Genomic DNA, 15035 nt, shown 5'->3' with positions numbered 1-15035 from the left:
TTCATTATTAATAGGAGTGGAAATAGGTATAAATTGTGATACATTTTTCAAAAACTTTCTAGATATTTGCTTTGGATCTTTATTTATTTGTAGATATGCCAGAAATAAAGGTTTTACATTTAAATGTATCTGTTTATAATGTATATAAATGTTTAGGGAAAACAAGTCTTTGACCTTCAGTGAAACAATTTATTAGTTGGAATGATATGTGTGCTTAGAAGTCATACACACAGTTAGACACATTCAGCATTTAAGAACAAAATTTCTAATGAAAGGGGAAAAAGAAATCCCTTTTCATCAAAAAATGTTCCTTTTATGTAGGGATCTTGAAATGGTAATTCATGGAAGGTCACAGCACAGAGCACCACCAACAGCCCTCATTAATGCTTTCTCACAATGATGTTAATGAGGATGACAAGAATGATCAACAAGGCTTACCTGAACATCTGCCAGTGCCGTCAGGATAGTGCCCAGGAGGGCATTCTGGGATGCACACGCCATCTTGCCATACTGTATTCTTAGTACACGTCAGACAGCGAGGACTCTCTGGACCACAGCTCTCACAGGATGGGTCACAAGCTAAGGAGGGAGGAAAATCCATAAAGGAAACTTAATAGTGGAACAGATTCTTTACCATTGTAATAGTCTCTCTCAACAGAGCAATCTTGTTCCCTTGGACTGCCTGGGCCAAATTCTATTTACTTGATCCCAGTCTTTCAAAGGACTTTGCCAATTCAACTATCAGGACTAAGTCAAGTTCCTATAAGTCAAGAATAACTGATGATGATGATATAATAACAACATAATAACAACATTGCTAATCTAATAGCAAGCCTTGGGCCAGGCACTATTCTAAGCATTGGGAATATAGTTTTGAAAAAGAAATATTTGTTTATTCACTCCAAAAATATTTACTGAGCACCTGTGCCAGTTAGGGGGAAAAAAAGCCAGCATAGACTTTCTTAGGCCTTTCTAATAAGAAGATACCTGGGGAAGCTAGGTGGTGCAGTGCATAGAGCACTGGCCCTGGAGTCAGGAGTACCTGAGTTCAAATCTGGCCTCAGACACTTCATAATTATCTAGTTGTGTGGCCTTGAGGAAGCCACTAAATGCCTGGATTTAGAGTCCATGGACCAAGGGTAAGCGTGTCTTCACTAACCAGCTATGTGATCTTGGGCCCATGGCATCATCTCTCTTTAATTGTTCCTCATATGTAAGATGGGGATAATAATAGCTACCATAGAGAAGGAGGAATGTATAGATGCTGCAATGAGAAATAGGAAAAAAAATCCCTAATTGTTAAAGCTCTCAAAAAAAAGGTTGCTTTGGGATGAAGAGGCTTCTCCCTCACCTGAGGTCTTAAGGTTGGAGGTCAGGTTGACAGGTCAGACAGAGAGGAATTCTTGTTCTGATAAGGGTCAAGATGTGTTGATCTCTTCCAACTTTGAAATTCTGTCATGTCTTCAACATGAAATGAAATCAAAAGGCCTCTCACACTTAACTTGATTTTTAAATTGTTGCAGGTATCAAATATTTTCTTGAAAGCTATTACCCATTGTATTTTGTGAATAAAATCATTCATCAGAATAGAAGACACAAGACTATGAAGTATTAAGTATTGCTAATAAGAGGCAACACAAAGTGATCCATAGTCATATGAAAAATTGCTCTAAATCATTACTTATTAGAGAAATGTGAATTAAAGCATTTCTGAGATACCACCTCACACCTCTCAGATGGCTCAATATGACCAGAAAGAACAATGATCAATGTTGGAAGGGATGCAGGAAATTTGGGACACTGACACATTGTTGGTGGAGCTGTGAACTCATCCAACCTTTCTGGAGAGCAATTTGGAATTATGCCCAAAGGGCAACAAAAATGTGCATACCCTTTGATCCAGCAATCCAGTACTGGGTCTATTACCCTGAAAAGATGATGAAAAAGGGTATAAGTATCACTTGTACAAAAATAATTATAGCAGCCCTGTTTATAGTGGCAAGAATAGGAAGTTAAGTGAATATCCTTCAATTGGGAAATGGTTTAACAAACTGTGGTATATGTATGTCATGGAACATTATTGTTCTATTAGAAACCAGGAAGGATGGAAATTCAGGGAATCCTAGAAGGATTTGCATGAACTGATGCTGAGTGAGATGAGCAGAACCGGAAAAACACTGTACACCCTAACAGAAACATGGGGGTGATAATCAACCTTGATGGACTTACTCATCTCATCAGTAGAACAACCAGGGACAATGTTGGGGTAACTGCAATAGAGAATACCAACTGTATCCAGAGAAAGAACTGTGGACTTTCAACAAAGACCAAAGACTATTAGCTTCAATTTAGAAAAAAAAAGTATCTTATTATGTAATTTTGCTATCTTTTATACTTTATTTTTCTTCCTTAAGGATATGATTTCTCTCTCATCATATTCATCTTAGATCAATGTATACCATGGAAACAATGCAAAGAGTAACAGACTGGCTTCTGTGGTGGGTTGGGGGAGGGAAGCAAGAATGGGGGAAAGATTGTAAAATTCAAAATAAATAAAATCTTTCTAAAAAAAATAAGAGGCAACAGAGATAGTAGATAGAGGAAAAATTTCAAAGCTTGGGTTCAGATCTAGACTCTCATACAGACTTGTTACATAGACCATCATGGCACTTTAGGCAACCAAATTATATCTTAATCAAGGAATGTTTTTGTCTACACCTTGATTTTACTGGTGTCAGAAATGCCTTTCAATGCAAACCAACTACTCTTCAATATCTTAGAGTTTCGAGAGTTGTTTGGGACCCAGGAAGAATGTGTGGCTTTCAGGGGATACACCCAGGGAAGTGTAAGAGGTAAAATTTGAACCCAGACACTCTAGGTTCTGTGAGAGAAGGTTGAATGAGAAGGGGATTTATAAGAAAGAAGGACTTAGAGTTTCCGGCCAAGATGGCGGAGAGAAGACAGGCACAGTTCTAGAGTCTCCTGATCTCTTCCCTATCTATCACATGAAACAAACCTCTTAGAGGAAGTCTGACTCACGGAACCCAGAGAGAAAAGCCAGGAGAAAGAGCATCTACCTCAGGATTTGTCTCCCGCTGCAGCTTTGGTAGAATTTGGGCTGGTGAGTCTGGGCTCAGAGGGAGGATCAGCTCCAGATCAGCCAGATTAACAGCTGAATTGGAACAAGGAGTCTGAGGGCTGGAGAGCCGGACCTGCTGGATCAGTGGTGGGGCTGGATGACAGGGGCTTGGGTCCACAGAGAAGCAGAGGCGCTGGTGTTGGTGCTGTCCCCCTGGAGCTTGGGGACGGGACTTCGGGGAGAGGTCTGGTGCAGGAGAGTTGGGCACACCATCGCTGGGCTCCTCCGGTTTGAGAAACTCTGAGTCCACGCCTCCATTGCACTGAAGCCTCCTTCCAAACAAACAATTGCAAACTACTTCTGCCTCAGGCCCAGGTGTGTGAGCAAAAGAACCAGCCCAGCTGAGGAATGACCTCAGGCCAGGGTAAAGCCAACCATTGATTGAAGGCAAAAGAATTCAATAGTTCCAACTCCTGCCTTCCGGCAAAGGGAGAAGGCCTCCCAAGCAAGGTCACAGACACTCCAGAGAGGGCAACCAGCACCTCCTACTGGCCAGCCAGTAGAAACTGCACTCAGTAAAGCCTTTAGCGATCCCAAGACCAGGTGAACCAGCCCCACCCCAACGCAAAGTCTTGGCATAATGAAGAAGGGTCAGCGACAAGGTGGATCCACAGAAAAATTCCTGGAAGGGAAAGACCCCAACTCAGAGAGACCTGGAACCTCTGAGGAGAATACAATCTGGTCTCCAGCACAGAAAGACTTCCTCGAAGAAATAAGGAAGGGGCTTAAAAATTTGGGAGAGACAATTAATACCTTGCAACAAGAAAACAAAACCTTAGAAAGTACAATTGGACAAATACAAAAGGAGAATAAATCTCTCAGATCATCAACTGGACAATTACAAAATGAGAATAATTCTCTCAGATCCTCAAATGAGCAAATGCAAAAAGAAATTAATTCTCTCAAAACCTCAATTGGTCAAATGGAAAGCTCTTTCAAAAGTAGAATTGACCAATTGGAAAAGGAGTTGCAAAAGGTTAATGAAGAAAACTCCTCCCCCCAAAAAATAATGGAGTCTACAGAAACTAATGACTCCGCGAGACAGCAAGAGTCAGTTAAACAAAATCAAAAAATAGAAAAAAATAGAAGCAAATGTAAAATACCTCATCAACAAAACCACTGACCTTGAGAATAGATTGAGGAGGGGCAACCTGAAAAAAAATTATAGGACTTCCTGAAAACATTGAAGAGAAAAAAAGCCTGGACTTAATATTACAGGATCTAGTGATGGGAAAACTGCCCTGATATCATGGAATCAGAGGGCAAAGTAGTTATTGAAAGAGTACATCGATCCCCATCAGAAAAAGATCCTAAAATGAAAACACCAAGGAATGTTGTGGCCAAACTGCAGAATTATCAGATAAAAGAGAAAATCCTGCAAGCAGCCAGAAAGAAACAATTTAAATATCAAGGAGCCACAGTAAGGATCACGCAGGATCTGGCTACATCAACATTAAGGGATCGAAGGTCCTGGAACGAGATATTTCGAAGAGCACAGGAGCTTAGAATGCAGCCAAGAATCTACTTTCCTGCAAAGCTGAGCCTTCTCTTCCAGGGAAAAAGATGGACATTTAACGAAATGGAAGAATTCCAAAAGTTTCTGATGAAAAGACCAGAGCTAAACAGAAAATTTGGACATCAAACAGGAGGTTCAAGAGACACATGAAAAGGTAAAAAAAAAGGGGGGAGTCGGTAAAAGAAAAAAAAATGCAATCCAGTAAGTTAGTTGAAACTGGCTATATCCCATCATGGGGGTAAAAAAAAGATTCTCATAAACCTTGAGAAATGTAACTCTAACAGAGAGAATACACCTTGCCAGAAATGATGGACATTCATGACCTATCCATGAGACTACTATCTAATGGGATGTAACCGGCTTTAACCCCACTTGGGAGAAAGACTCTAATAACTCAGGAATTTTGACTCTATTCAATAGAATATACATAAATAGAAGGGTCAGACACTCAGAATTTTCTATGACTTAAATAGAATGATCTTAAAAAAACCCACTACTGCCCTAAAAAGGGGGACAGGAAAGAGACGGGAGGAGGGAGGGGATTGAATGGGGTAAATCTCATTACACTAAGAGGTACAAAAAACCTATGGTAATAGTGGGGAAGAAGGGAGCAGAGGAGAAACACCTGAATCTTCTTCTCATCAGACTTGGCTTAAAGTCAACCTACACATACTCAATTAACTTATAAAACATCTAACCTTTCAAGTATTAAAAGGGGAAAAGGGGAGGGGGGACGGAGAAAGGGAAAGGTAGTGGGGGAAAAAAGGGGAAATAATAAAAGGAAGGGAAGGGAAAAGGGAAAAAGGGAAAGGGGAAAGAAAGGGGAGGGTGTGATATAGGAGGGCAAACACTGAAGGGGGTGGTTTTCAGAAACAAAAGACTGGGGAATATGGAGAAAAGGGGGGAAAGGGGGAAAAATACAAACAAAGGGAAGATAGCATGGAGGGCAATAAAGAATTAGTAATCATAACTTTAAATGTGAATGGGATGAACTCTCCCTTAAAGCATAAGCAAATAGCAGAGTGGATTAAACACCAGAATCCTACAATATGCTGCTTACAAGAAACTCATTTGAAGCAGAGTGATACATATAGAGTAAAGGTAAAAGGTTGGAGCAAAATATATTTTGCTTCAGCTGAAGTAAAAAAAGCAGGGGTAGCAATCCTTATCTCAGACAAAGCAGCAGCAAAAATAGATAGCATTAAAAGAGAAGGAAACTATATCCTCCTAAAAGGTAACATAGACAATAAAGTCATTTCAATATTAAATATATATGCACCCAGTGGGACAGCACCCAAATTCTTAGAGGAGAAGCTGAAAGAATTACAGGAAGACATAGATAGCAAAACTCTACTAGTGGGAGACCTCAACCTCCTGCTATCAGATCTAGATAAATCGAATCATAAAACAAACAAGAAAGAAATTAGGGAGGTAAATAGATTGTTAGAAAAATTAGATATGGTAGATTTACGGAGGAAACTGAATGGGGATAGAAAGGAATATACCTTTTTCTCTGCAGTACATGGAACTTATACAAAAATTGACCATGTACTACGACATAAAAACCTAATGCTCAACTGCAGAAAGGCAGAAATAGTGAATACATTTTTCTCAGATCACAATGCAATAAAAGTCATATGCAATACCAGGCCAAGGAGATATAGACCCAGAACAAATTGGAAACTGAATAACCTTATTTTAAAAAATGAGTGGACCAAAAAACAAATTATAGAAAGAATTAACCATTTTATCATAGATAATGATAATAATGAAACAACATACCAAAACCTATGGAATTCATTCAAAGCAACTCTCAGGGGGTATATTATTGCTCTGTATGCTTATATGAATAAATTGGAGAAAGAGGAAATAAATGAACTAAACATGCAACTAAAAAAATTAGAGAAAGAACAAAAATCCCCAATTAAGTACTAAATTAGAAATTCTAAAAATTAAAGGAGAAATTAATAAAATAAAAAGCCAAAAAACTATTGAATTAAAAAAAAACCAAAAGTTGGTTTTATGCAAAAACAAATAAAATAGATAAACCTCTGGTCAATTTGATTAAAAAAAAGAAAGAAGAAATCCAATTGCTAGCATCATAAATGAAATAGATGAACTCACCACCAATGAGGAGTAAATTAAAGTAATAATTCGAAATAATTTTGCCCAACTCTAGGCCAATAAATTTGAAAATCTAAGTGAAATGGATGAATATTTACAAAAATTTAAGTTGCCCAGGTCAAATGAAGAAGAGATTAAATACCTAAACAACCCTATCTCAGAAAAAGAAATTCAACAAGCCATTACTGAACTCCTTAAAAAAAAATCTCCAGGGCCTGATGGATTCACAAGTGAATTCTACCAAACATTTAAGGAACAATTGGTTCCAATCCTATATAAACTCTTTGGAAAAATAGAGAAAGATGGAACTCTGCCTAACTCTTTCTATGAAACCAATATGGTACTGTTACCTAAACCAGGAAGAGTTAAAACAGAGAAAGAAAATTATAGACCTATCTCCCTGATGGATATAGATGCAAAAATCCTAAATAAAATCTTAGCAAAATGATTACAACAAGTCATCACTAGGATAATACATTACGATCAAGTAGGATTTATTCCAGGAATTCAGGGTTGGTTCAATATTAGGGAAACTGTTAGTATACTCAATTATATCAACAACAAACCTATCAGAAATCATATGATCATATCAACAGATGCTGAAAAAGTTTTTGACAAAATACAGCATCCATTCCTATTAAAAACACTAGAGAGTGTAGGAATAAATGGACTGTTCCTTAAAATAATTAGCAGTATCTATCTGAAACCATCAACTAGCATTATACTCAATGGGGAGAGGCTAGAGGCATTCCCAATAAGATCAGGGGTGAAACAAGTGTGCCCATTATCACCACTACTATTCAATATTGTATTAGAAATGTTAGCATCAGCAATTAGAGAAGAAAAAGAAATTAAAGGAATTAGAATTGGGAAGGAAGAGACAAAACTCTCACTCTTTGCAGATGACATGATGATCTACCTAGAGAATCCCAAGAAATCATCTAAAAAACTACTGGAAACAATTAGCAATTTTAGCAAAGTTGCAGGTTATAAAATAAACCCTCATAAATCCTCAACTTTTCTATATATGTCTACCAAGAAACAGCAGGAAGAGCTAGAAAGAGAAATCCCATTCAAAGTTACCTCAGACAATATAAAATATTTGGGAGTCTATTTGCCAAGACAGACTCAGAATCTTTTTGAAAACAATTATGAAACACTTCTCACACAAATTAAATCAGATTTAAATAACTGGGCAAATATCAACTGCTCATGGATAGGTAGAGCTAATATAATAAAAAATGACAATTCTACCAAAACTAAACTATCTGTTTAGTGCCCTACCAATCAAAATTCCAAAAAATTACTTTAATGAGTTAGAAAAAATTGTAAGTAAATTCATATGGAGAAATAAAAAGTCAAGAATTGCCAGGAGCTTAATGAAAAAAAGTACAAAAGAAGGTGGCTTAGCCCTACCCGATCTAAAATTATATTATAAAGCGTCAGTCGTGAAAACTGTTTGGTATTGGCTAAGAAATAGAGTGGTGGACCAGTGGAATAGACTAGGTGTAAAAGCAGGAGATGATTATAGTAATCTGCTGTTTGATAAACCCAAAGAGTCTGGCTACTGTGATAAAAACTCCCTCTTTGATAAAAAATTGCTGGGAAAATTGGAAGTTAGTATGGAAGAAACTTAGATTGGACCAACACCTCATACCCTTTACCAAGATAAGATCCAAATGGTTACAGGACATAGACATAAAAAAACAATACTATAAGCAAATTAGAAGATCAAGGACTAGTCTACCTATCAGATCTATGGAAAGGGGAACAGTTTATGACTAAGGAAGAGTTGGAGAATATCACCAAAAAACAATTAGATGATTTTGATTACATTAAATTAAAAAGCTTTTGCACAGATAAAACCAATGTAACCGAGATCAAAAGAAATGTGGTAAATTGGGAAACAATCTTTACAACTAATGATTCTGACAAAGGACTCGTTTCTAAAATATACAGAGAACTGAGTCATATTTTTAAAACAAAAAGCCATTCCCCAATTGACAAATGGTCAAAGGATATGCAAAGGCAATTTACAGATGAGGAGATCAAAGTAATCCATAGCCATATGAAAAAATGCTCTAAATCATTAATTATTAGAGAAATGCAAATTAAAGCTTCTCTGAGGTACCACCTCACACCTCTCAGATTGGCCGGTATGACCAGGAAGGATAATGATCATTGTTGGAAGGGATGTGGGAAATCTGGGACACTATTACATTGTTGGTGGAGCTGTGAACTCATCCAACCCTTCTGGAGAGTTATTTGGAAGTATGCCCAAAGGGCAACAAAAATGTGCATACCCTTTGACCCAGCACTATTGGGTCTATACCCTGAAGAGATGAGGAAAAAGGGTAAAAACATTACTTGTACAAAAATATTTATAGCAGCCCTGTTTATGGTGGCAAAGAACTGGAAATCCAGTAAATGTCCTTCAGTTGGGGAATGGCTTAGCAAACTGTGGTATATGTATGTCATCAACACTACTGTTCTATTAGAAACCAGGAGGGATGGGATTTCAGGGAAACCTGGAGGGATTTGCATGAACTGATGCTGAGTGAGATGAGCAGAACCAGAAAAACATTGTACACCCTAACAGCAACATGGGAGTGATGTTCAAACTTGAAGGACTTGCTCATTCCATCAATTGGGAACAATTTTGGGCTGTCTGCAAAGGAGAGTACCATCTGTATCCAGATAAGGAGCTGTGGAGTTTGAACAAAGTGCAAGGACTATTCCCTTTAATTTAGAAAAAAAAAAACAGATAGCTTATTGTCTGATCTTGTTACCTCTTAGACTTCTCTTTAAGGATATGATTTCTCTCTCATCACACCCAGTTTGGAACAAGGTACAACATGGAAACAAAGTAAAGACTGACAGAGTGCTTTCTGTGGGGGGAGGGGGGAGGGAAGCAATATTGGGGGGAAAATGTAAAACTCAAATAATATCTTTAATAAAAATAAATTTAAAAAAAGGAAGGACTTAAACCAAATATTAAAGAGAAAAAAATCATGTGACTCACTTGTGGGGAAAATAATTTGGAGAGCCCTACTCAATTTCATCAGTATTTACTCCATTCCTGGTATTTAATGAGTAGTGGTGATTGAATTGGTGAGTCAAATAGAATTGAGGTATTTTATTTAATTAAATTAGTTAATACCATAAGAATAAGGAGGTTGTAGACTATTATTAATTAGCCTGCTCTGTATTGATTATAATGTTAATTATTAGACCTGATATCAACTTGTCTTAGGAATTTGTTATAGTAGAAATAACCCCACAACTAAGACCTAAGAGAAATGTATTTTAAAAACCACAGCTTCCTTAGCTTCTGTTCTCTAGGTGTGAATGTTCATCACAGCCAATGGAAAGCTCACATATTTTGCTGACAAATTACTAATTAATTAATGTTTGGCATTCATTTTCAAAGAAGACCACAACAACAGGGAGGTGATGCCACGACAAGCACATGAATGGGATTTGTGTGTGTGTGTGGGGGGGGCTGTGCCAAGTCATCAACCTCGCTTTCTCCTCCAGAGTCATCTTAGTCCAATGGTTAGATATGAATCATGACTACTGGAAATGGTCCTAGATGTGAGGCAATCAAGGTTAAGTGACTTGCCCAAGATCACACAGCTAGCATGAGGCAAGTGTCTGAGGCTGGATTCGAACTCCCAATGAAGGTCAGTGCTCTATCCACTATGAGACCATTGGTTGATGGTTGATAGTTAAATCTACCTTAGCCAACCAAAGAAGTTCTCCTGATTATAAAATTGACCAGTCATGAATTGTTAACATCCACTAGTGACCTTTAAAGTTCTATTAAAAAACACAAAGAAGAGGGATCCTTGGTCATGAGTAAAGTCTTGAATCCAATTGTTTAGGGATCTACTGGTCCTTCTAATAAACTGATTGTGCCTGGAGCTCTGTTTCAGTTTCCTTTTGCTGCAGATTGGATTTTTGCAATCCACACATGAAAGAGCCAGAAGTTAAATATGGAGACAAGATATTTGAGAGAAATTGAGGATTCTGAAGAACAATTTCTAGGTCCAGTAATAGGGACAGACTTTTTAGTTTGGGGCTGTAAGACGACCAGGATCAAAAATAGTAAAATAAAGCTATCAAAAAATGAAGAAAGTATTACAGATAATTAAGTACGATTAGGGAATAGAGTCTGAAGAGTTAGATTTAAGAAAAGATAGACAAGGTAAGTAAAGAAAGATTAAGTAGGCTAGAGAGTAAAGCAAAATAGAGTGAGTGGTGTGTTGGGCAAATTGGTGAAACAACAGGAGACTTAAGGAGTATGAACCTAGGGTTATAGAGAATAAGGAAAGGAAGGTATGGGATTTTATTGATTATTATATCAAGCTTTTAAGAGGTAGATGTAAACGTGTTCATCAAGTACTTAGGATAAACTTGTAAACACCAATAGCAATAAAAAAACAACAACCAAGGGTGAAAATCTCATCCATTGTAAAAAGTAGAAAAAAATTGCAGTATCTTTGCAGTTAACCTGGACTGCTTCTTTTTCTAAGTGACTATTTTCTATGTTTCAAGAGAAACCTGATGTCCAACTTGGCGAAAACAAAGGGACTTGAAGAAGCGCTCTCCACACCCTAGATTGTTAGGGATAATTAAGCATTAAAAAAAAAAAAGAAAAGAAAAACCAGAAACAAGATTTCATTGAAAGAAAAAAAGATCTGGGTTATGAAAGAACTAAATCTTATGAAGATGTTAGAGAATGGGAGAGTCTCACATGTGGCAGAAGAAAAATCAAAGACTGGATATACAATTATAATTTTTAAAACCCATTTATGACTTTTCTGTAAGAGGAGAAATCTAAATGTTTTCATCCTCCAAAGATGGATACAGTGGGGACACAAAAGATAATAAGGGGCAGTAAGCAAAAGAGGATGAACATAAAGATAGAAATAATAATAATGACTAATATTTGCATAATATTTAATAATATCAATTACTATATTTATATAACTATAATTTAAATAATTATATATTTATTCCAACATCTAGTATTGAAATAACACTCTAAGGCTTACAAAACATTTTACAAATATATCTCCTTTGATTCTCACAACAACCCTGGGAGGCAGGTGGTATTATTACTGGAAACTGGGGCATACAAAATTTTCCCAGTCATACAACTGCTATGTCTGGGACAGAATTTGAACTCAGATTTCCTAATTTGGCCACCCCATTCCTGTCCACCCCCCCCCAGTCATATTCTATACTGGTAGTATTAAGTTGTCCTTCATAGTCCTTGGTGATTCCCTGTCAGGGATTCTGAAGAAGCCGTTTATTCACCTAATAACAATAGAAAGGTCTGTTGTCTTCCTGTCCACTACATTTAAGCTATAACAGAAAACCTGCCATGAAATATCAAAACAGATATTTCCACTTCTGGTGATTTCCCCAAAAACAAATGACACTGGCAGAAAGAACCTAGAAAACAGTCAGACATTTCAAAGTCTTCAACAAGAAACCCAAGACCATAAAAGAAAGGAAAGACCCATTGATGTCAAGAGATATAAAAGAGAAAAGCCAATGTGAAATATGAACAACTTATTATTTTGAAAACGGGATGTGAATTTCTAGGTTATGGCCTCAAATATCTTGATGACAGATTCCAGAGATAAAATGTAGCTGATAAGGGCTAGGAATGTTGTAGCTACACCCATTATATCCTGATACACAGTAGGCACTTAAATGTTTATCAAGGGATTGTTTAAAAACACTTGTGCATATCCTCCAAGTAAGGTACCATAAAGAATAGACATAAAGATGGAAGAATAGGAGTAGAAGCATTCAAAAGTTCACTGAAAACAAAATTCGAGAACTAGTGATAAAACCCAAGGCCTCAAATACCTACGTACAAATTCCAAAATTTAGGCAAGAAACAAGACTATCTAGAAGTTCTAAGGAAAGGAGTTCAATAGACCTCAAAGGCATCCCTAGTATTTGGCAAGAGGAAGCTCATAATTGGATCATGATTCTGGATAGGAATAACCAATTAAAAAAAAAGCCAAGAACAATTGAAAAAAGGCTAGGCTTAGGAGTACTTTGGCTAACAATATAGTTTAAGAAGAATTTAGGGCAAGCATAAAAGAATGAGTGCAGGTCAATAGGTAATTTTTAAAAAGTGATTTATCATGGTGTATGCTACAGATTTCTTGGTCAGAAAACAGAAATAGATGAGATGTTTGGGAAACATCACCAACCCTAAAGAAAATTCCTCTTACTCAGAAAATTCCTGGAGCTCTCTTCCTAGCAAGGATAGAACACATACAGTAATTCCAACTTGCCAGAGTGATAATTTTATTCTGGAGGAATAAACAAAGGGAAATCCTGTCTGTTTCTTAATGAGAAGAATGCGGTTTAAGGGTAGAAATGATGGAAATCTTAGGGGTGAGTGACTTCTTCCTATTGGAGTCTGTGACATCATCCAACATGTACTCTAGATTTTTTTTTTCAAAACAGATTTCAAAGAGTTGAGAGGAAAGATAAGAATTCTAGGAGTATAATTTTTCAGGGAAAACCAACCCAAGAAGAATTGAAAATGCATAAGGATGAAATTCTGATATACAAAGGAAAACAACTCCAATGAGGAAGAAAAAGGGGATCTGTCTGCTAAAAGAACTCAGCAATCACCTCAGATTTTAAAATAAAAGTTTTAAAGATGCCGGCAAGGTCAAATGATAAGAAATTAATTTAAGTGCTAAGATAGCATAAAAATCATCAAGCAGAGCAGAACTGATGCTGAAAAGAGAAGTTAAAAACGAGGAAAAAGGGAAAAATTATTGGCAGGGAGGGAAAGGAAGAGAGAGATCAAAGAAAGATGGGATGGGACTTCTGCTTCAGGTGAATGGAAAGATGATTGTCCAAGATAAGGCAGGTGGCTTAATTTCTATTGTGTTGCAAAGAAGAATCTTTACCCAGGAAATGACAATGCAAGATTAACATAAAGTCCTTAGATGTCTGAGATAAGAATGGAGATTTGTAGAAAACATCTCAATGCTCTGGATAACTACAAGTTATCCAGTAACTACATCTCAGGCTTATTGAAAGAACTACCCAGAGGGATTACTGAGTTTCAATGTGTGGATTTCTTTTGGAAAAATAGAGATACCACAAGGTTTGAGAAGAGAAGCATAGCTCAGAGAGCCAATATGGCTTCATCAAAAACAGGTAATGTCAGATTCACCTCATTTCCTCTTTTGACAGAATTACTAATTGTGGATACACTATGCCTAGATCTTAGCAAATCATGAGTTTAAGCAATGTGTCATGCTCAAATACAAACAAGAGGCTGCTAATCCATACATAAAAGATCCATGCAGACAATATAAGTGACTTAATTTTAAAATCTAATGCTCTCTGCAATTTACTATATTTTTGGTTTATTAAATATTTCCAAATTACATTTTAATCTGATTCAGACCTCACTCAGGAGTGTGGCAGAAGACCTCTGTTCTAAATAAAATAATTCCTACTGTTCTTATAAGAAAAGATAGACACATGTGGATGAGATGAGAATACAATTATTCTCAGAATTCAAAAGTTATATCTGGTTGGCTTCCTGGAACAGAGGGACAGTTGTTAATGGTTCTAAGTCACATTGACAAGATGTTTCCAGGTAAGCAACCCAGGAATCTGAATTTATCCCAGTGCTATTGAACAATTTTTTCCAGAAATTTGGATAAAGATGTAGGTAGAATTCTTATCAAATTTGCAAAGGACACCAAGGGGAGAGAGAGAGGGGGAGGGGGGGAGAGAGAGAAGATTTGAGATCTGTAAGCTTTTGAACAACAGAGCTCTGGGCTAAACCAAATAAGATGAAATTCAATGGGGTTAAATATAAAATCTTACAAAAAGGAACAAAAGGTCAAATTCACAAATGCCAATGGGGTAGATTAAACAGCAAATGTTCTGAAATGGATTCTGGGGGTTTAGTGGATGACAAACTCAATGTGATACAGAATGAGGAAAATGGCGGTCTCAGCAGTCTACCCAGGTCAGATATTAACTGGATTATTAGATTCAGTTCTGGGCACCATGGTTTAAGGATTTCATCAATAAACTGGAAAATGTCCAGAATAGGAAAACCAGCACAGTGAAAAACCTTAAGTTCATGTAATAAACAGATAGGCTGACAGAAATAGGCCTGTTTAGCCTGGAGAAAGGAAGTCTCTGAGGAGGTGATCTGACAGCCATCTCCAAGAACATGAAGGGATTGTGAAG

The 15035-nt window shown here is 37.0% G+C and overlaps 1 protein-coding gene across 1 annotated transcript in view; it reads right to left on the bottom strand.

The window, feature by feature from the left end:
• Window positions 1-15035, bottom strand: part of FRAS1 (Fraser extracellular matrix complex subunit 1) — a 502816-nt gene that overhangs the window by 262214 nt on the left and 225567 nt on the right. Inside the window, exon 16 of the mRNA XM_074231550.1 lies at window positions 439-579. Coding sequence (XP_074087651.1) covers window positions 439-579 — 141 coding nt within the window. The remainder of the gene's footprint in view (window positions 1-438; window positions 580-15035) is intronic.

Source organism: Macrotis lagotis, chromosome 3 (genome assembly GCF_037893015.1).
Source record: "Macrotis lagotis isolate mMagLag1 chromosome 3, bilby.v1.9.chrom.fasta, whole genome shotgun sequence".
NCBI lineage: Eukaryota > Metazoa > Chordata > Mammalia > Peramelemorphia > Peramelidae > Macrotis > Macrotis lagotis.
The sequence above is the reverse complement of the archived record's forward strand: the minus strand, read 5'-3'. Positions and strand labels throughout refer to the sequence as shown.